This window comes from Lycorma delicatula, chromosome 4 (genome assembly GCF_047948215.1).
Source record: "Lycorma delicatula isolate Av1 chromosome 4, ASM4794821v1, whole genome shotgun sequence".
NCBI classification, from domain to species: Eukaryota; Metazoa; Arthropoda; class Insecta; order Hemiptera; family Fulgoridae; genus Lycorma; species Lycorma delicatula.
The window spans coordinates 144,182,911-144,206,698 of NC_134458.1; the positions used below are offsets into that span (position 1 = coordinate 144,182,911).

Sequence of the window (23,788 nt, forward strand, 5' to 3'; positions counted from 1 at the left end):
TTTGTTTTTTCAGGAAATTTTTTGCAGCAAAATGTGCAGGATATTTCCAGTAGTTATCAGTGGAGCTGCCATCTCACAAAATAATACGTGAAAGTGTCAATAAATTTTTATAAGTAAAATATAACGCAACTACTAGTAACTAGTATAATATGTAACTAGTATAATATAATGTAACTGGTCTATGAAACAACGGTTAATTTTATATTTATTGAACTACAAATATGTTTGTTATTTTTTGTTTCTTAAATATATGATTATTTTAACAGATCTCGAATTTGTAAAATACTGTTTTAAGTGTACATACAAACTTGAATTTTATTTCAAGTTTCATAACTTAAAACATCACTATATTACTGCCGCTAGGAGGCGTTAACGACTAATTTTAATTTATGTCTTTGAATTGACATTTAGGATCGTGTTCTACAACTCGTGAACTTTGAAATTTTATGGTTATAACGTTTAGGTTCACGTGTTGCACATTTGAAAGTTAATTTAAAAAATGGGCAAAAAGGCAAAAACTGGTAAACAGAGACGTGATAAGTTTTATCATCTTGCCAAAGAAACAGGTAAGCGCTAGGTTATATAATTTGTACGAAAAAGGGGGAATAACGTAAGTGAGCCATTATAAAATTTGTTTCAATGAGTTCAGAGATTACTTGAAACTATTAAGTCCAAGTTCAATAATTTGTTGTTAAATGCACATTAATTCGTTATGCTGCAAGACAAAACGTGATAACACTACTATAGAAACCTGTAATCGACTTTCAAATTGTATGAATTTCCGAGTCGCAGAATTAGGTCCGAAAGAACATTGACAAATAATGGGGTTATTTTGATTGTTGCAGATTGTATTAAACGTATCCAAATAAAGTTGTTTCGGCCATGTTTGTAATTTATCTGTGTTAATAAATATATCCTGTTCTGTAAACTAATAATTTTAAATTATTTTAATTAAAATAACTTTAAATTATTTAGTTATTTTAAAGATAATCTTTGGATGTTTGTACAAAATATAACAGCATTTATATTAGTGAACAATTAACTAATAGGGGTGTTTGGTAAGCTCATACAAAATCAGAAATAACATTATTTAGTCATTCGTAATTTCCCCAATCTGTGCTAACATTCATCTAGTTTCAGCCATATATTTCAAACTTCTGTTGTTGGCAGGGTTTGAGTCTATTAATATATGATTCATAAATGATGGACAAAAAATACTTTGTGTGGTGAACAAACATTCATTATATTTCCAGTTTACAAGTGGTTTACCTTTTTTGAATGGTTATATGAGCTTAAATGACGTTGAATGTTCCAATTAACTTTTAAGGGTGAAAGAAACTTTTGTGCTATTTCATAACAGTTCATGAAAGTTGGGTACATCACTACCAACCAGAAATCAAGGAACAGTCAAACGAGTAGGTTATAGTCAGGGAACTTCTCTAAAGAAGAAAAAAACAATTCCATCAGTGGGAAAGGTGTTGCCACTTCTTTTGGGATAATTGTAACATTAATGTTAATTGATTCTTCTAGAGAAGAATAAAACTATAAGTAGGCAATATTTGGCTATGCAACATTGCTGGATGATCTAACTGAAGAAAAAAGACAACTTTATTTGACATTAAAGAAGCCTATTTTTCATGTAGTTAGTGCATCATTTAATTCTGTGAATTCAGCTGCAAAATTGTTTGAATTTTCCAACAAAATTCTTCCATATTCCCTATTTGACAGATTTTGAACCTCCAGAAAAACAAATATGAAAAAGTGATTTTCTGGAAAGAGATTTCAAAATGTGGAAATTATTGTCAAAACTCCTTTTATTTTGAAGACTGATAAATTATTCAGGTTTGAGAAATTTGAGCATCTTTGGATTAAGTGTAGACTTGAAAGAAGATTACATTGAGAAATAAAAAAGACTTTTCCTGTAAAAATGGCGTCTTCTTTATTTTTGTATTGCCTTATCAAATACTACTAGTAACATGCTTCAAAAATATTTAAGTATATTTGAAACTTTAAGACTGATTATTAGAATCAAATTAACAGTGAAAATAGTGTATTTTCGATTATTTTCCATATTTAAGGCATTTAGTTCATGTAGATTATTTTTTTGTGCCAGCTAACAGTCACTTTGCCCTGGCTAATCGATAAAATCTCTCTTCTGTTATCGATTTCAAAAAGAATACTATCCAAAGTTAGGTAAATGAGAATATAAACATAAATTCTATTTTTATAGATTTAAAAAACATCAATATATTATTTTTTGTAAGTAACTAAACTAAACACCATAATACAGCCATTAAGAAACCATCAGAGAGAAGGACCTTACCCCCCTGTCTAAACTTTTCTTGAGTTCCAAGTCTTGTAACTCTCAACTGAAACCATTTGGGTTATTGAATTACATATTTTTTCTTCTGCCAGTTAGAAACTGGAACAATTATGTTATTATTTAAATATTTACCAATATTTAGATTGTTAATTGGAAGTCTGGCTGACAAATTTATTAGGCTCAGTTAGTACTTGTGAGATTTTAATTATTGGAGGAGAAATAATAACTCAAAACAGCATACATATAAATATAAACAGTGCAAAAATTATCAATCGTAATGTACTACACTCATCCTGAATGAAAATCTTGATCTGAAGAATTATCAGAAGGATTAATACCTGGTAAGGGCCTTAAACTATATCCTTGGAGAAGTTGTCTTTCTTGTGTTTTTACATGTAGGTAGATTGTCTTTTATTACAATCTCCTTCTTTTCCGTATGTTTTCATTTTCATTTAGAGTTCTGCTACAGAGTTCTGTTGTGAGGATGCTATGACCTGTAGATCCAGTCTATCCTTGGTGTGATGTGCAATAAAATGACAGCCCACATTGTTCTGTTTAGTTGGGTTCTTTTTGATTGACTTCACAGTAAGCCTGTAGGTTATCTAGTCTTTTGTTAATGTTTGTTTATTTATTTATTTGCAGGTTTTAGATCTCGTGCAGCTTTTAAATTAATACAGTTAAATAGAAAGTTCAACTTTTTACAGCGTTCTAGAGTACTTATTGATCTATGTGCTGCACCAGGAGGATGGATGCAGGTTGCAAAACAAAATATGCCCGTATCAAGTATTGTAGTAGGTAAGTTGTGTATTTTTTATTTACTGAAATTTCTTTAAAATTAAAGATTATGTGTAATATTAACTACCTTATGTTTTTGAAATGGGCTTAACACTGAGTGTCAGGTACATAATTACATGATCTTTCCCTAGTATTGCCTGTTTTTAGTACATTCAGAGCTTTATTAAAAATGCTTAACAGTAAATGTATGTTAGTTAATAGAATTAATTTTTGAAATATTCTTTTTTAATTCATATTTAGTTTAAATTCCATACTCTTTTCAGCAAATAGAAGGAATGAGAAATAATTTGGTAATATAATGATAATTTATTAAAACTCTGAAATTCGGCTTATAAAGAATCTTCATTATAGCTTACATCAGTTTCAGATTTATCTCTCTACCCTTTTGTGTAATTTATCCAAAATTTCATCATTACCAGTAGCTTTATCTCCCATAACAATCACCAAGTAAATAACAAAATAACACCTCAATCTATTAAATAAAATCTTTCTTTACGGCAGATTTATGTGACCAAACTCTTAGACTTAGACTTAGAGCAAGGTAATATTGAGTGGCATCTAAAAGGTTTCTGATATGAAATATATATATAAACCATAGAAAATGAGAATTGGTATATCAATTTTTTTTCTCTTGAAATTACTGCCAATTATAATGTTATATTTGTGGTTTGCCTACAATTAGCTAAAATAGCTGCAACACTTTGCCTTTGATTTGGAGTCCTGAAATCCTGTATTAAAACTACTTTGTATTTCTGGCTGATTGTTATCATATATCCCATCGTGTGATATGTGTTGTTTACTCATATTATTTTAAATAACTCTTCCAACAATTTTTCTATACTGTCACTGTGCAGGTCATGTTTTTTAAAGTTCTATAAACAGAAACTTCCTACTAATATATATGTAATTCTGTTTAAAGTAAATATTTTTTTAAACCAACACTATGACAATATTGAAATTAAAATTAAAACAATGTGGTGGCGTGCATACTTAACATTTTCTAATGGGTATTTTTTCCTAGAATTGTAATTATTTTTAAATAGCAAGTTAAAGTATTTATGGATTTTGTTTGATATAAGTTTTTTTTTTTTAATTTCTATAAATGTAAAACTAGGGATACCCTTCCATTATTGATATATTTTTTCTTGATTAAAAAAAATTGTTAGTATAGTTTAAATTAAAGTAATTTAGATTGATTTGTAACTGTGTTTGTGATTATTATTCCCTTATTACAAAAATTGTAATTGTACAAAAAAAATCAGCTAATATTATGGTTCCTTAGATTAATTTTTATTATTCACTTAAAACGTGTTAGATATAAAACATTATTTTAAATGATAAAATTATCGTAATTTCTCAAATTATAATGCATAGAAGTATTTTACTCGCTATGAAACTTATTAATTTCAGATGTAATTTTTTACATTTATTACTGTATTTATTCATTTTATTATTCAATAGGCTACTTAAGATAAACACATGTTTGTTTTGTTTTCCTGGTTGTTTCATAAATGTTTTTTAAGAGAATATTTATTAGAAAAATAAAAATGAGCAGTAGTGTTTAGAAGTGTTGCATTTTTTTTTTTGTAATTAGGTGTCGATTTGTTTCCAATAAAGACTATACCTGGTTGTATATCACTTCAAGAAGATATCACATCAGATAAATGTAAACAAGCATTAACTAAAGAACTTCAGTCTTGGAAAGCAGATGTCATACTTCATGACGGTGCACCAAATGTTGGTATGTCACTATATTATTCTATTTCAGAACATAAAATGGTACTCTCTTTATTGATTTTTGAAGAATAAGTAGTTATAATTAAAATTTATTTATTATTACTCATGACAGAATTTTATTTTTTTAACAAGTTATGTTTTATTTTCTTATAGAAATCTGATATTAGTTTTGTCAGTCACTTGTTGGTATTTTATCTCTTCTTCATTTCCAAAATAACTATACCTAAAAAATATTTTTTATATAGAAAGCAAATGCAGATTGTTGCTTTTCATTGTAAGTTCCAGTAATTCTTATTGCTGTGACATATGTAAAACATTATGAGATGCAAGTGCCACTAGTTAAGAGTTTTATCATTATATTAATCATAAATGAAATGAGTATCTACATTTTCCTCATTTGTGAAATTAAATTTTTTCTTTCTTCCTGTATCATAATATGCAAATATTATGTATGATATTCATTATTTGTGGCCTGTTTGTGGGTTGAACATAATGAATGCTACTTGTAGGGCTGACTATTATCTGCATTATGATATATTTGATGTGCTAATGTGCTGTTGCATTTTAAGTACAGTGAAGAAAGCAATCTGATATCTGTTTATTTTTCACTTTTCTTTAAACGTGGCATGTTATGCTTGTTTCTGAGAATGATATCATTTTTAGGGGTTAACTGATAATTCATGTCAGGTTGACTAACTATTATTGTTTTTTAGCACCTTAATTACATACATGAAAATCATTGAAAGCCAGGTGTAGGGTGTATAGGGGTGTAAAGCAGTGAATTTATTGGTAGTTCCACTTGAAATGAAATGACAAGAAAGGGATTTTACTGTTTTGGTTAAATAAATCAAAGTTGGTTCTTGCCCTTGAAAATGAACCTATTTCTGCTAGCTCCATAATGTTAAATGTTCTTCATCTGGTCCTACAGCCTGAGCTTTGGTCTTCGTAACTGTCTTTTCATTTCTTGTTTCTCCTTACATAGTTCTTCAGCATAGTATCCTACTTCCTTTCTATTAAATGTTCTGCCCAATGAAACTTTCTTAGTTTTGTTGTTGCTATAATATTTGAATTCTTATACTACTGACAAAAAGAAAACCCTCTGATGAGAGCTTTTCATTATTCTCCAACTTCCTTCCTGTTTGATTAAACAAATATCTTCTATAGAATTTTATTCTCAAACATGGTAAGGGATTTTCCTCATGTTTTTTCTTCAGTGGAGCCCAAATTTCGCATCCCTATGTTGGGATAGATTGATTATCCTTTTACAAGGACTGTTCAAATTTAAATTATAATTTAACAGGTAAAAGAAATAAAAGCTGAAGCTGGTAGTACTGTCTGATGGGTGGAAATAATTCCACAAATAATTTGTGGAATAACATGAGGTAAAAAAGCAGGAGCACTATGTAAATATGCGTGCCTGAAATCAAGATATTCAGTGTGTTTATTGATTGCTAAGTGTTTGTGTAGTTACGTAGTTTTCTTTAGTTAGGTATCTTCTGAAGTATGGCAACCTTTTACAATAGCAATTGTAATCCACTTCAAGTAGTGGGTCATAATAATGTTACTAAGAATTTATGGAAAGTGTTGTCATTTGACAGAAAAAAGTCCAATTTTAGAAAGTGATTAGAAAAAACTTGCCTCTATATTAGTAATAAAGCTTCTGAAGAAGAAGAAGCAGAGGATGGTGAAGAAGCTCTTTATGATGAAACGAATTATATATTAGACAGGTTCAGTGAGAGTTTAGTGAGTATTGGGGAATTGCCTGTAAAATACAGAAATTATATCCTGACAAAAAGATTGCAAAAATTGAGTCATCAGTGAGGGGAAAAATATTCAATGTAGCTAGTAAAAACTCTGAGACTTCATCTCAAGTTGAATCTGTTATCAAAATGTTGGTACAGTTAAAAGAAAAATTTAATTGTATAATGGATAGAAGTCTTAAAATAACAATTCTTACTCTTCTTCCACGAAGTTGGAGCATCAATAAAGTGCAAGATGAATTCCCAGAACTCCAATTATATTATGACTGGCAAAACAACTAATTAAAGAAAAAGGGATTCTGTCATCACTGAGCCCAAAACCTGGAAAGCATCTGGATCAAAACATAGTTGGATGTATGTAGGCATTTTATAAACCAGATGATGTAAGTCGTGTAATGACAGGCAAAAAAGTGTCACAATCAAATCACCTTATGGAAACATTCAAGTTCCAAAAAGACTAGTGCTGGCTAATCTGAAAGAGATACATCAACACTTGAAAGAAACTCATACAGGTATTAAAATTGGGATTTCTGTCTTTGATACTTTACGTCCTAAAAATTGTGTTTTAGCAGGTGACAGTGAAACTCATTGTGTGTGTGTATGCATGTGTGCATGTGTTACCCATCTGAATGTAAAATTAATGTTTGAAGGATGTAAATTAAATTATTTTAAAAAAAAGTGTAGTAATCATTTAACTTCTTATAAACATTGTGTGGCAAAATTATTTGTAATCCACTTCAAGAGATTTTGTTATCTTGGTGAGTGTAAGAATTTTCCAGATTCTGATAATATTAAATCATTTCAAATTCAATATTTGTAGAAAATTCTGTGGACAAAATAACTTTAAGTAATGGATATCAGCTGATCGTTAAAGTTTAGAAACAATAGGGAAGAACAGAAAATTTTATTAAGATGTTTATTGAAAAATGATCAGTTCTCATTCACCATTCATTTGTTGCTTCTCAGCAGTCAAACTTCATAAAAAATTAAAAAAAACTGTAATTGAACCCGGAATCTTTATCGCATTATGTGACTACTGAAAATTATTCATTTGTGCTATAACATGAAGCCCATGGGCTTCACTGGAACAATCAGTAAGGTACAATTCATCCTTTCGCTGTTTATTAAAAGGCAAGAATTTGCAGATATTTTAAATTATAATTTAGTTATGTTGGACTGCCTTAAGCATGACACAATATCAGTTCACCTTTTTCGGAAAAAAGTAATTCAGTTTTTAATAATATTGTGAATCAACTAGTTTACTTCTCAGATGGCTCAACAGCACAATATAAAAATCGTAAAAATTTTGTGAATTTAACATATCATAAGGATGACTTTGGTGCCAAGGCAGAATGGCATTTCTTTGCCACATCATATGGCAAGAGTGCAAGTTATAGTCTTGGTGATACTCTTAAAGGATTATCATCAAAAGCAGGTTCACAATGCCCATACCAAGATCAAATAACAGTCAAGTCAGCTTTATGATTGGGCTCGGTCAAATATTAAAAATATGAATTTCATATTTGTTTCAAATGAAGGATATCAGAAAGAAGAAAAGTATTTAGCACCTCGTTTAGCAAAAGGGGTGGCGATCCCAGGTGTTGTATGATTTTTTAGTAGTAAGAAAAGGATGTATTAAAAATTATTTCTGGAAACGAAGAAAATGCATAAGTTTTGCATTAAACAGAAGTTGTTTTTCCTGAAAATTTTGATATAAAAGGTTTTGTCATATGCATTTATAATGGTGCTCGGTGGTTGGCTTGTGTATTATCTACAAATGAAACTATAGAAGTGGAAGTAAGTTTTCTTCACCCTCAAGGTCCATCTCCTTCTTATGTTTATCCAGCATACAGTGATATTCTAATATTACCTCAACAGGAAGTACTAACGAAAGTTAATCCAAAAACTGTTACTGGACATACATATACATTATCTTTCTTTCTTTTTCCTGTTTAGCCTCCGGTAACTACCGTTTAGGTAATTCTTCAGAGGATGAATGAGGAAGATATGTATGAGTGTAAATGAAGTATAGTCTTGTACATTCTCAGTTCGACCATTCCTGAGATGTGTGGTTAATTGAAACCCAACCACCAAAGAACACCGGTATCCACGATCTAGTATTCAAATCCATGTAAAAATATCTGGCTTTACTAGGACTTGAACGCTGTAACTCTTAACTTCCAAATCAGCTGATTTGGGAAGACGCGTTAACCACTACACCAACCCGGTGGGTTACATATACATTATCTGAAAAGGAAAATACTCACACAAATGCAAAACTGTCAGAGGAATAATCAGGCATTTCAAATTATTTAGTAAACACTCATAACACTTTTAAAAAATTAACACACTTAAAATTTAACTTAATACTAATGTTATTTGTATAATTTATAATTTTTAAGTAGCAATAAGTTGAAAGCCAATAAAAATATCAGATTAAAATCATTATTATAAAAAATTTTTATAAAAAAAATTAAAATATTTATATAAAATTACTGCTGAAATGAAAGAACAGTTAATTTAAAAATGGATAAAACTTTAATTTTAAATTTTTATTTATTTGTCTTACTTTTTATGTATTGTCTTAGATTTTAAGACTGTCTAAACGTCTAAATCATAAACGCCATAACAGTAATTATTTAAAGACACATTATTATATTTTAATTATTAGTCATTATTTATATTATTTATATAATTCTCAAGTGAGACTTGAGAATTATATTTTATATATAACTATGTTTTACACTTGAGTTTTTTAGATAATTTAAAAATGTATGAAATAGATTTATTGTTTTACTTAAAATTATTAACTTAATTTCACTTGTAAGAGTAAAGTCTAATGATTTTCAATCTCATTTTGACTTAATTAATATTCATTGCTGTCTTATTATAAAACTAATTAGAAATTTTTAAAAAAGTAAATTTTACTAAAACATTGATATACATTTTATTTTTTATCACCTGATTCCAAAGCAGTCCCAGTTTCAAATTTCCCTCCATGTGTTGTCCCTCCATACTTGAGAAGGATGATTCTCTCCTATCTCATTGAGTGCACAGGAGTTCAAGGGCCGGTCCTTGGACCCACCCTTTGGAATGTAGTGTATGAAGGAGTATTTTGGATTCCTCTACTGCCTGGTGTCACTGTCATAGGTTACACAGACAACTTGGCCCTTGTGGTTGAGTTGAATACCCCGAGAGAGTCCACTGCTCAGATACAAGACTCATATGCGGCAATTAAAACCTAGATGGTGAGTCCGAGTTAACTATGACTCCAGATAAAATGGAGGTTGTGATTACAACAACCAAATAAAGTCCAGTATTGAAGATTGTGTTGAGGGCCAAAGGATAGTTTCAAAGATGGCGATTTTGGCACCCATGTCTTGGAGGTCTGCTTGAAGGTTGAAAAGGTGATGTGGCTGGTTGCCAGATTACTGTTGAACAGTAGGGAACTGAGGCAGCAGAGAAGGAGGCTGCTGTCTGGAGTGATATACTCAGTGTTCCTTTATGGTACTGAGATCTGGGGAGGGGTCACAAGATACGGCAAATAAAGGTTTGCCCTTGAATCACTACACAGAAGAAGTTGTATCTATTACAGCTGCTTATTGTACGGTTTCACACAAGGCTGTGGAAGTGTTGGCAGAAGTATTACCTGTCTATCTGGAGATTATTTGCAGAAAGAAGATAAAGGAGCGAGGGGTGTCAACACATGCGGAAAAAACGAGAGTGGCTAGTTCCATTACGGAAGAATTGAGGAGAGAATGGGAGATGCAGTGGGACACTAGTGAAAGGGGCCAATGAACACACTGCATAATTGGGGACCAGAGGGGTTGGTGCAAGAATGCCCATGGCTTGCTGGATTACTACCTCATACAGTTTCTAGTGGGCCACAGTGGGTTTAGAGAATACCTTTTTAGGCTCGATCACTCTGCTTGTTGTCTGGTGTGTGAAGATGAGGAAGAGACAGAATATCACATCTTCTTTTGCTGCCTCTGATTTTAGGATGTGAGGAGGGAAATATTGTATACCAAAGATAGAAAGAAAATGTTCCTCCTAGAGGAACTGTAGCAGATCATGATGGAAAATGTGGAAAATTGGACGGCTGTAGCAATGTTTGCTAGGAAGATCATGGAGGAACTATATATTTGGGAGGAGTCCCGCAGGGGTAGAAGAAGAAGTCGTCGGAGGGTGTGAAGATAGGTCCCCAGCTGAGTGCCTAAGGGGTTCCCTGTATGTATGGGGTTCACCTGGGTGTGATGATGTTGTGAACATTCTATTCACGTGTCTGATGGCGGCCTGGGTGGTAAGTATGTTGTAAGTGTCTGATGTGCCTGTGGTGTGTTGTTCGATTTTATTAGTTGTGACTGATCCGATGTGATGTGAGGTGTTGTGTGTGTGATGTCAGGTATGTATTCTGGAGTGTTGATTGTTGGGAAGTGTGCATAGTGTGACTTATATAGTCTGATGTGATGAATGTATTTGTATCTGTGTGAGGCTGCATGTCTGATAGTCTGTGGTGTCTGACTGTGTGTGTGGGCGTATATTCCCTTCCTGATGAAATGCACATCAGCAGTACTACGAAGGGGGTGGATAGCCAGAGGTGGAGGTTTAGTCGATAGGTGTAGGAATACAAACGCACCTAATAACATTTTGCAGAACCTGTTAGCGACCTCGACACTTCCTTAGCATCTTTAAAATGGATTCCTCCAATACCTTTACAAAAAAAAAAGTCTTGCTGTATATCATATGAAAGAGCATAAAATAAGCTTTAAAAGGATATAGGTTTATCATTATTATATCTTGATAAATAAAGTTATATTGACCTAACACTACTGTCGCAAGTCAAAATTGACCATTTTTCAACAAATTTGAAGGGCTCTAAAAACAAAACATTTTATGATTGAGATCTGAAATTCAGTATTTCCTCATAACTATCAAGAGTTAATTCATACCAAATTTAATGAAAATCCCAGTTAGTCAGTTTGTGGGCTATGTTGATTTAGCACGAAATGATTCTATATCTAAAAGTTACCATTAATTCAGAACGCAAGGAAAAAATACATTTAAATCATCAAAATTGTGATTACAGAATTTTACAAATTTTGTAAAATTTGTTTAAATTTTGAGAAAGTGTCTTTCACTTTACATTGACTTCTCCCTTTTAATTTACTAGTAAATTATATATTATTATTATCTTGTGCCTTGAAATGTGCTTTTTCCAATGAACATTTTTAATAATTTTACCGTAGATTATTAGAAACTTATTATTTTCTGAATCTTCCATCATCTCTTTTTCTTTTAACAATTTCCATTTCTTCTCTTTCATCTTCCTTTTGATGTGTTTATCCACAATTTTTTTTGCATGATTAAATAATATAATGATATAATAACTATTATATCACCATGCTCAGTAGTGAAAAAAAAAATGTAATTATAGTTGAATTCATTCCAGTTTTTGGAATTTTGCGTATCTGTTGTATTTCTTCTAGTATTTCAGTGTCTGCCATAATTATTGAAGTTGCTTTTCTTAAAAGAATTACTGATTTATAACATCCTTTTTATGTTTTCAAATTTAAGTATTGTCATGTAACAAACAAAATAATAATCATTTTGCCAACCACTCTGTAAATATTGCTTGTTAAAACATTTTGGTATTTAACAATTTTATGTTTTAATTGTAGTATTTTAGAAGTTAAATTTCATCTTTTCTAGATTGTTTATTGTAATACAATAAAATAAATTGCTCCATTAATATTTATGATATATTTAAAAAAAACTGAAAATCTTTGGTGTTTTGTTTTTTATAGTTTTTATTTTGTATATTTTTGATTGTCAATGAAGTTGTGTAATTATTTTAGGAATGAATTGGCTTCACGATGCATATCAGCAAGCATGTCTTACATTACAAGCACTTAAATTAGCTACACATTTTTTACGTCCAGGAGGATGGTTTGTATCAAAGATTTTCCGCTCTAAAGATTATAATCCCCTTTTATGGGTCTTTAAACAGTTATTCAAAAAGGTAATGTTTTCATTTCATTCCAGAGTTTAATTTATTGTATGTTTGGGTGTTTATTTAATAAAGAAATGTGATACTTTTGTTAATAGTTTTTAGAAATATTTTTGGTTGACTTTAGATGGATAAAAGTTATTTTTTTATTTGATAGTTCTTCTCATGTTTTTTTTTAATTTTAATAATATAAAATCTGCTTGGTTGTTTGCTATAAATAAAAGTTAAACCAAAACAAAAGAAAAAAAAACTATTTTCATTAATCTACTTAAGAAACAATGTGTACTTAACGATGTACTTAACAATATGTACTCACTGCTTACTTTTGATCAGTGTATTAACCCTTCATGCTGAATTATTTTTTTGTTTTTAATTCACTTAAGTATACTGATTATATATGTCTTTGAATATAAAATTTATAAAAAAACATGACCATGCGCTAGCATTGATGCACATTGAGACAAAAGCACTGGATTTATACCATCCATGCTGAATACTCAATCAGTTGTATCTATATAATTATATAACAATAGTGACAGCATATTCAATATAGCAATACAATAATAAAACAAAGCTTTCGATTGAAAAATTACACTTCCATTAATGTGATTGATGAATCTGATATGCTTTAATGAGTTTGTTAATATCAGGCTTGAATTTACTTAAAAGTAATTTACTCAAAAAGTAGAGTATCAAGCTTTATTATTTTTTTATTCGTTTCTCTTAAGCCTCTTTGTTGTAAAGTGAAAGTAGTTTGAATACAATCATTTTTTATCATAAAATATAGGTATCCGTTTAATTTTTTGTACTAGTGTGGTAGGTATTTAATTTTAGTGTGAAATATCAGGAAAACATAATTTTTGCCTTTTTTTTTTTTAATTAGCCATCGCCTTCCTAGACTGCCTGAACAGGCAATTTTCTGTGGGCCTTCTACTGCCTCCCCCCCCCCTGAAGACCTCCCCCACTCTCAAAGGGAGGGGGGGAGGGTCGCCCACTCTTCACTCTGGGAATGAATGGTCTTTTCAATGCTAACTGAAATAAAAAAAAAGTACAAGTAATTTATAAAATAATCTTATCTATTATAAAACTATGCTCTTTCAAAAGTGATGAAAAGTAATGCATATTTAAAATTCCACAAAAAAGGCAGTTAAATTTTTCTAATAAATGAATTTAAAAATAACAAAATACATACATTTCTGATACTGATCCATGTTACTAACAGTAACATGCTGACCCCCCCACTTCCGATATAAAAGCTGTACTACCATGTGTATGTGCATAGTCAGCATGTTGCATGCTGACTGTCACATGTGGGCATGTGATATATACATATAGATTACATGCCCACAAGTGTTCAGCACTGTTAAAACACTTATTTAGTGAATTGATACTTCCATTTTATTTCCATGGAAAAAAAATTGACTAATTGTTTCATAAGTAGGCAAAGAATCATGAACGTAGGTAGGAGTCAACCGATAAATTGATTTCTTACAATAATTTCAATTCTTAACTCATTTCAGTTTTTAGTTGAAATGTATAATTATGTTTATGCGTATTTGCACAGTTATTGCCTACATTTATTTGCTCCTTAATTAATATTTTAAGCAATGTGAAATATGAATTTAATTTTTGATAAATAATTATTACATGATCATACTGGTAGTAGTAGTACCTGCTTTTACAATAAGAATGTAACAAATAAAAAAAAATTGATTGAAAAACTTGTTATTTTACTTCTACAAATATTAAATCATTTTTGATGTATTCACTGAAAATTTAGGTACGTACCCTTTTTCTTTACTGTATTACCTGAGAAGCAAACCTCTTCTAATGAGTTATTCAGGTTTGTGTAAATTTTTGGCATCATTCAGATGCCCACCTTCAAGAATTTTCACTTAAACTGGATTTTGAGAGAGATTTCCCATCTTAAAATTTTAGCGAAAAGGATTTTCGTTATTTGACTGATGGTAGAGGCTTAGCATTGTTATGGAGAAGGATTATGCTGGCAGATAGTAGGTTACTCTTTTTTTGAGTTACCTGCCACAAGTACATTAGTATTTTACAAAATTTTTGCATTTATTATGTTTATTTCAGTAAAATGCATGTTTATTTCATTGTGAACGTAATAAATAATGGATTTTTCAGTCCCAGAAGACTTTGTGAGATGACAGTGCCTACTTCTTAGGTTTGAAAGTTAAATAAGATTCATGCCATCCGTTAACTAGTATTTACTTTCTGGTGTAGCATAAGTAATCCAAATTCTATCTTTTGTCATGATTAAGGTGAGAATTCATCGTGTTCCCTTTCATTTTGGTCCAAAAATAGTAATACCTACACTCTTTATTGTGTGTTTGCTAAGTTTGGAGCCCAATTTGTACAAATGTCTGTGTACTAAGATGAACTGTCGCAATCTTTTGGAGAAAAGTGCAAGAATGTCTGGAAATTTTTCATGTATATCAAGTGTCTGGTGCTGGTTCTGCTTGTTGAACCGACACATAGTTGGAGATCATTCCCTTCCTCCTAATACCATTGTCTCTAAAAGAAATCTGTAGCAGAACCATAAACTGTTTTAATCAGTTTCTTGAATCTGTACACAGGTATGTATTTTTTACTTTGAGAAGTCAAATAACACTTCTCACCTCATGTGCTCCAGGATTCATGTGCTTCTAGAATTTTTTTTTTTTTTTTTTTTTTTTTTTTTAAATTTAAAGCCTAGAAACTATTCAAATGATTCTAAAGTGCCGAACTTCACATTGTGCTTATTCCATGTAATTTTTTTGTCAAACAAGTTACTGAATCTGGCTGAGCTTGAACTGACTGGAATCATTCATCTGTTTGATAATGATGTAAAAATGGGTACTACTTTCAGTACTACTGAAATCATACTATTAGATTTAAGGATAGTGAGAGCTTGGCTATTAGAGATTATGTAGTTTTTATACCAGCAAATGATTGGAATTTGTTGTATGAGGTAGCTTTTGTGACTCCTCATAGATGGAGATATTTTTACATGGATATAATTTGGATAATGAATTAATTTCTTTTAATAGAAGGTTTCTTTTTTGGATTCATTTAAAGTTATATTTGAATTTTGCTTTATCGTATTCAAATAAAAGCCACTTGCAGTCATGCATAGATAGTCAGAAAAATCTTTTTTCCTATTACTAGCTTTTAAAAAATTTCAATTTCTACTGTTTTAGTTTGTACAGTACACCATATCTCTTAACCACCACAAGAGATATTTTTATATTATTGTCTGACATAATTTGACTGAAATTTACATTATTTTTTGATCTGTTATCATAGATAACTAATTATATAAATTCCATTAGCATGCAATGAAATTGTATGCAGCATTATCTGTAGATAAAAATTAAGTAAGATGTAGGCTATGTTCAAAATTAATCTGCAATTTCAACTGATAATAATGTAATTCTGCAGATCCATCCTCAACTGAAGGTAATCTATTGTAGACTGTCCTCATGGTCAGTCTGGATCGGGTTAAAACAGAAGAATAATTTCTGTTTTATTCTCAACCATTTGATATGTTATATAAAAGTGATTGATGCATTTGTTGCCATGCTGAAAGGTGTGAGGCTTCTATGACTTTGCTTACCTTATATCAGTGTAGTATAAATAATTTTTTGTATTTGTGGTAGTTAGCATGTCTATGGCTGTGTAGGGTTAACTTTAAATGAATTATAAAATTTGTTTATTAAAAGTAACTTCAGTTGGCATTTTATCACTTGCTGGCTTGTTGTGACCATTAAGCATTCATGTGCTTGTATTTTGGTACGTTAAAATGAAAATTTATTGATAGTGATTTTTATCTTTTCATGATCTGTAATAATTTTCTTGGGTGTATAAACATATTCATTACATTTTCATTATCATATAATGGCTAATGAATTTTCTCTCTTTGAAGCTTTAATTCCACTTGTTCTGGGTTGTAATGAGTTACAACCCAGAACAATGGAAAAGAGATGAGTCTCTTTTCCATTGTTCTTGTTATTTCAACTTCTCTCCTACTTTCCTATCATTGCTCATTTGAGCCTTTCTTGTCTTTACACTTATAACTTTAATATGTGAAAATTTATCCTGATTACTACATAATCATTTTTCCTGATCTGTTTTTTTTTTTTATGTTTATCTTTGTGTTTTAGGTTCATGCTACTAAACCTCAAGCTTCAAGAACTGAATCAGCTGAAATTTTTGTTGTTTGTCAGCATTATCTTGCTCCAGATAAATTGGATCATAAATTTCTTGATCCAAGATATGTATTTAAAGAACTTGAATTAGAATCGAGTAACAAAATCAGTGTATTTCATCCCGAACGCCAAAAGAAAGCAAAAGCCGAAGGTTATGATGATAGTAATGCTGGTTATAAAACTATGAATGTTACTGATTTTATTGCTTGTGATAATGCTGTAGATGCTCTTCAAAGCACTGCTGTGGTAAATTCTATTATTATTATTATTATTTACTATCAATAATTAGCAGTATTGCAATTTACATCTTGTATTAAAATATACTTTTAAAACAAAAAGTGGGCTTGCTGTAGTTTAGCCACTTTCTCTTTTTGTCCAGAGTAGCAAATATTATTTAAGAGTAAATTTTTTATTTTGAATTCCATACAGGATTGAGTTAAATTTATTTTAGTTAATACAAAAAACTTATGGGTAAGTCAATTAAAAAAAGATCAATTAGCTGCAGCTGAAATGGACTTGTGCAGCTAAAAGATGGTTTTGTGAAATTTTTTTATGAAATTTACTGCAAACACAGGGTTTTTAAAAATTTATTGCTTCAAGTTTCTCTTCTCTTGATGCATCTAATAAAGTCGTTTAATAGCAGTTTTTCTTTTCTGATTGTCACTTCTTTAAAATTTGATGGTGTATGTGTTAGGATCTTTCATTATATTTATTCTAACCGTAGAAAGAGCGTGTCCTGTTTATTTTAGTCAATAATGGCATGGCATATGGCTTACTTGGATGTGGGTCATGATACAGTTGGCATCTTTGTTGAAGGATAATATTTTAAAAGTAAAACATCGATTGGAACTGTTTGCTAGTGGTTTGGTTGTTTTCAAAGTAGTCATATGAGCACAAACAATGCTGAATGTTCCAGATGGCCTAGGGATACAACTACAGAGAATATTAGATAAATCCTTGATATGGTGATTTATGGATAGAAGACTGAAAATGTGTAAAATGGCTAAGACGATAAGTATCTGAAATGAACAGGTGCATCATATTTTACATGAATATTTAGTTAGGTGAAAATTGTCTGCAAGTTTTGTGCCACTTTTTGTTCACAATTGTTCAAAAGTGTGAACATTTCTAAACAATATTTGAGGCTGTTTCAATGGAATTTAGAGAATTGTTTTGCCATTTCATTACATAAGATCCATCACTGCGACCTGAAACCAAGGAACGATCAAAACGTGGGGTTTTAGTAGGGAATTTGCTCCAAAAAAATGAAAACTGTTTCATCAGCAGGGAAGGTGATTGTCACAAGTTTTTTATGACCCTCCTGGCATTAATCTTCATTGATTTCTGGAAAAAAGTAAATGATAATTAAGCAGTATAATGCATCATTTACTGTATCATCTAAATGAATAAAAAAAGAAAAAAAATCATTTGATGAAGAAGAAGGTTACTTTTTACATGGGCAATACACCAGACAATCTGTGATTGCAATAACAAAATTGTTTTGAGTTATGCTACAAAATTTTTCCACATTTCCCTTACTCACTAGACTTTCACCGTCAGATATTATCTGTTTGCAGATATGAAGTGGCTTGTTGGAAAGAGATTTACATGAAATGATGAAGTTATTGCTGAAACATTTACCTATCTTGTATCTTGGATAAATCATGCTATAAAAGGGTAGGATTGAAAAACTTTAAAATTTTTAGACCAATTGTATAAACTTAAAATGAGGCTATGTTAATAAATAAATAAAAAATTCTTTGCGAAAAATTGTCTTCTATTTTTGCATGAATCTATCAAACGCTACTTGTTTTTCATAAGTTTTAATTTAGTTAAATTGTACATTATATATTTGAAAAGAATAAGCATGTATATAGATGCTACATTATACTAAAATTTCCTCATTTTCTTAAAAAAATAAATTTCAATAATTTTTTTTTTTTAATAATAGTGAAGTTTTTTCTTGTGTATTATATAAATAAGTATATAGTTTGTAGAAGAAAATTTATCTTTCTTTAAAATGCGATTTAAATTTTTAATTAGCTTCCTGCAACTTTTACTTCTATTTTAAAATTATTAGAAGTGCGATTAAAATGTCTGTATTATCTCATGGGACACCCTCTGTTTAATTGTGCATACATGCAAACAGATGTATTTGCAAAATAAAAGAGACATATATATATATATATATACATTGAAATATTTATAGAAATTTTTCTTGAGAAATTATTAAGTTTCTTTCTGCACAGACTAGCTTTTTCATCAACTAGTCAAAAAATGTGAGGAATATGACTACTTAACGTGCACTTTTTACAAAGTCTAATAATATTAAAATAAAAGATAACACACACAAATGCAATAGACCATGTTCAAGTAAAAAATTATTTTACTGAATACTAATATGCTTCTGTGTTACTGCATTAGTAGTAATATTAATGCTTGTAGTTGTATTGTAAAGGGTATAAATAATGAATATTTATTTACTTATCAAATATTTTTTGTTATTTTGTACTGTAATGATTAATCAACATGAAATACATTATTTGCAAAAATAAAATTATATGTGACTGTAAATATAAAATCATTCTTTTAATTTTGAAAGAAAATTAGCTTGTTTTAAGAATAGTAGCAGCATGTTTTAATTTATTTGTTTAAAAATTTATTAATAATTCATTTAAAATAGACTAAACAAATGAAATACCAATTAATTAAGAAATTAATTGATTATTGATAGTCTGTTATAAATATAAATTAAATATAAATTATTTGTATTAATTTATAATCTGATTAAATACTAACTTGGTACTTAAGTATAAAGGTGTAAACTGTAGAAACATGCAAACTAGAATCCACCTCCTTTTCTTTAGGAGGATTATCATCCTGTAAATGCTTCCACATTTTGCACTTTAATGAAATACATTGCCAAAAATAGTTTTGTTTTCTAGATCCTGTATTTCATCATGCAATAGATCTTATTAATTATTAAGGGCTATTTTTTAAAGTCATTTTTTTAATACAAACAAAACCACTAAAAATGTTATCAAAAACCTTTTTCTATTTACTCTTTACAGTTTATGCTACTTTTCTACACAGTTACCTTGTTTATTTAAACATTTATCATAGTGTTTTAACAAATTGTTTATACCCACATTATAGAAATCAGCCGCTTGTGTTGACAACCAATCTTCAACTATGACTATGAATGTCTGCTGCTGATACGTTCCTTGCGTTCAAAAATCAAATCACAGATTGTATTTCACAATTGGCAGACTGCTCAATTATTTAAACATTTAAACTTCACAATATAAACCATATACACAGTCATGCTACTATTCTCTTTTTTTGTTTAGCCTGAGTATAGTCTTGTATAGTTTCAGGTTGACCATTCCTGAGATGTCTGGTTAATTTAAACCCAACCACCAAAGAACACCAGTATCAAAGATCTAATATTCAAATCTGTATAAAAGTAACTCTGCCTTTACTAGGATTTCAATCTTAGAACTCTTAACTTCAAAATCAGCTGATTTGCAATGATGAGCTAACCACTAAACTAGCCTGGCGGGCTAGTGATGCTACAACTGTAAATGGCATCTGCATTTGTAGGAGCCTGGGATGTTTGTGCATTTCGTTAGCTGTGCAATATTTACATAGCTATAGCCAATCAGACCTTACTTAAAAAAGTAGTCCTTGTACTTATATATATTGTAAACTGTTTAAACAAAATGAAATTAACTATGGTTTTGTGTTTCTACATTTTACATATGTTATATATAAACTAAATTGCAAAGAACTAGAAATGTTAGTTTAATATTATTCAAAAGAATAACTGGTACTGTATGTTGCATGAACAATGTTATATGTGGCATTTACTCGATTTGGTAAATGCTATATGTATATCTTCACAAATATTATTTTGGTACTTATTCATTTTCCAGGCGTCACTTAAATTACATTTATCAATGTAATTTCTGAATGTTATAATTTTGAATGGGTTCTAATATTAGTGATTTGTGTTATTTTGTAAGTGTATATTAATTCAGTATATGAAGTGCGTATCTTTTAGGACTGAATATACCCTATATTTCAATAGGATTGGCTTGGTGATATTGATATGCAGCCTTGTATTTGGTTCTGTGAAGAAGTCCATGAGAAATCACTTCTTTCAGCACTTTCTTAAATAAACCTGTCATGGGTACTTGTTATGCTTGACTGTCATTTTTAGGAGTGACTTGTGTTAGGTTGCATACAGCTGTTACACACTTATACGTATTCACTTATTTTGTACTAAATATGCAAACTAATTACACGCCACAAAAATTATTGGTAACCTTAAAATATTCTACACCCATAAATATGTTATTCTAATGCTTGTTTATTTTTAAAAAAAATTTTTTAGATACATTTTGATGATGAAAAGATAGCTAATGATCCAAGAACAACTCCTGAAATTAAAGAATGTTGTAAAGACATTAAAGTATTAGGTAGGAAAGACTTAAGATCATTAATTTCATGGTGGAAGGCTTTGAAAGAGAAGAAGGAAGATGTTAAGAAAGAGGAAACAGAAGATAGTGGTGGTGTTGATGGTGATAAATTATCTGAAAACGAAAAAGAATTAGATGATATACAAAATATGGTTGCAGAGTTAGAGGTATTTGAAATATTATCTTGATATTTATTTATAATTTTATCATATTAGTGGTGTTAGATAGCTACTTATAACATTTACTCATGAAGAATCACTTGCTACAGTATTTTTTCTTTTGGCTAATAATAAATGCCTTCAAATTCTTCAATGTATGTTAGGTAAAACTGTCTATTACGGATTTTTTTCCTACTTAAACAATCTTTATTTAATAGATCAAGATGATTGTTATATGTTTATTTATAAGCAATATATTTTTTTTAATTTCTGAAGAATTTTTTAAAACATGTACTTTTGATGAACTGTATGTAATAAACGAAAGTTAAATAAAATAAAAATTAAAGTAGAAGAAGCCTACTTTGTTTCAGAAATTGTTGAGTTTGTGTCAGTCGCGTCTCAGACACATGTCGTATTTAGATGTACAATAGCATTTTTAAATAAAGACAGAGTACTTTTCTTTATGGTTTTGCTGAAAATTATTTGGATGGGGTACACCTATTTAAATGAGCAAATAGGTTGACCCTTACCAGTAAACATTTTTTTATTTTTGTGCAAAGCCTAAGCAGAACTGTTGTGGTGTATATTAAACCAAGAGCTTGAAGTAATGGCTAAATTATTTTTCTTTGTTTCAGGCATATTTAACTATTACCCAAATTTAAATGTGGAATAAAACTAGTACACCTCTACCATTTTAGCAGCCTACTACTTAGAATAATTATTCAGTTAAAGCTTTTTACCCATAAGTAATAAAAATGAAAAAAAAAAATTATTTATAGCTGTAACTGTTATCATGGTTTTTCTTTTTTACTATGGTTTATTACAAAAAAAAAATTAATATTTATACATAAAGACAATTTTTTTTTATTTTCCTTTTTTCATATTCATTTGAGATCTGGATTCCTTATGCTGCAGATATGTTTACCAGAGGATTGGTTTTCATCTAACTCATATATCTTTTTACTATTTTAATTAATTTTCAGTTGGTGAGGTAACAGTTCACCAACACATACAGGGAGGTAACGTCATTTTGACACCTCTTAATTTTTTGTTACTTTTTACGTTATTTTTAAGTAAATCTTTAATTTTCGTTATTTTAAGTGAATAAAGGTTTTTAAAACATCTTAATACTTTAAAGTGTTTTAATACAGTAAAACACTTAAAATTAGGAAATAGGAAACTAGTTTATTCCATACTCCAATTTCACTCTCACTTTGAATATTATACATGTTACCAATTTGTAAAATATTATGTACCGCTACTTGGACATTTCTTCTCTGTTCTACTTAGACCATTTAGAATTGGATTTACTCTCAGATAAATGCTTTCATCTACTTCACCTCACCAATTGAAGGTTAAACTAGATAGGATGTAAAAGTTTTGAAAAAAAATTAATATTCTTTCAAGACTTGTTTTATATTTTGTTCTTCTTTTTATTTATATTTAAGTGTTCACCTTTTTCAGTTGTGTTTTGGTTTTAATGTTTTATTATATTTTTAATATATCGGTAGTTTTTATTCTGTCAAAGTATTTTATTTTTCTTTGTATCTATTCTTAAAAATGTATTTAATTTTTACGCACATTTTAAAATGTACTCAAACTCGAATGCATTTGATTTGAGGGCCTGAGAGAGATTTTCTGATCCTTATCTATGGGAAAAAAGAGGCTTTGACCAGTAACCACAAACTTTCAATGATTTTGATGTGATGAGACTGAGGTTGGAGATTTATTTTCTCAAGACAGAGATGGAGATGTCTTTGGACTAGAGAAATTTCTGTAGTTAGTTTGAGAATTTCATTCTCCCATGACAGCCTTGACTGATCTATTTGCTTTTTCAATATTGCTATAGCCGGGAAAGTAGTAGCAAAATTAGTTTTGATAAAAAATGTAACAATCTCCTTAATGTTTTTCAGAGATCATTATTTTCTACCTTGCTCTTTAATAAAAAAAGAAACAGTTTAAATATAAAAAGAAAAAATATGTGGATTACTAAAGGAATTTTAAAATGTAGCTTTATACTAAGAAATCTCAGTGAAATGTTTAATGTAATTTGTCTGGTAATTTCCAGAATTATTTGAAAAATTACCAAAAAATTTATATTAAAGTTATTCATAATGATTAAATATGATTGTATTGTGATTATTTAACATCTAATTCAAGCAATAAATCTAAAATTATGTAGTTAGTTACCAAAATTGAAAGTGGATTTGGAAATAAAACAGTTCAGACTACTTCATGAAATATTCAACTTCTGTTACCATATCCTATATTTTTGTAGTTGAGGAATTTTTTTTTTTTTTCATTTCAGTAGCAATAACA

The 23,788-nt window shown here is 29.7% G+C and overlaps 1 protein-coding gene across 1 annotated transcript in view; it reads left to right on the plus strand.

Moving 5' to 3' along the window:
* The first annotated feature begins 405 nt into the window (after positions 1-405).
* Positions 406-23,788, plus strand: part of LOC142323930 (pre-rRNA 2'-O-ribose RNA methyltransferase FTSJ3) — a 54,327-nt gene continuing 30,944 nt past the window's right edge. The window contains exons 1-6 of the mRNA XM_075364302.1: positions 406-566; positions 2,966-3,118; positions 4,713-4,859; positions 12,471-12,634; positions 16,786-17,076; positions 21,227-21,478. Coding sequence (XP_075220417.1) covers positions 500-566; positions 2,966-3,118; positions 4,713-4,859; positions 12,471-12,634; positions 16,786-17,076; positions 21,227-21,478 — 1,074 coding nt within the window. The 5' untranslated portion in view covers positions 406-499. The remainder of the gene's footprint in view (positions 567-2,965; positions 3,119-4,712; positions 4,860-12,470; positions 12,635-16,785; positions 17,077-21,226; positions 21,479-23,788) is intronic.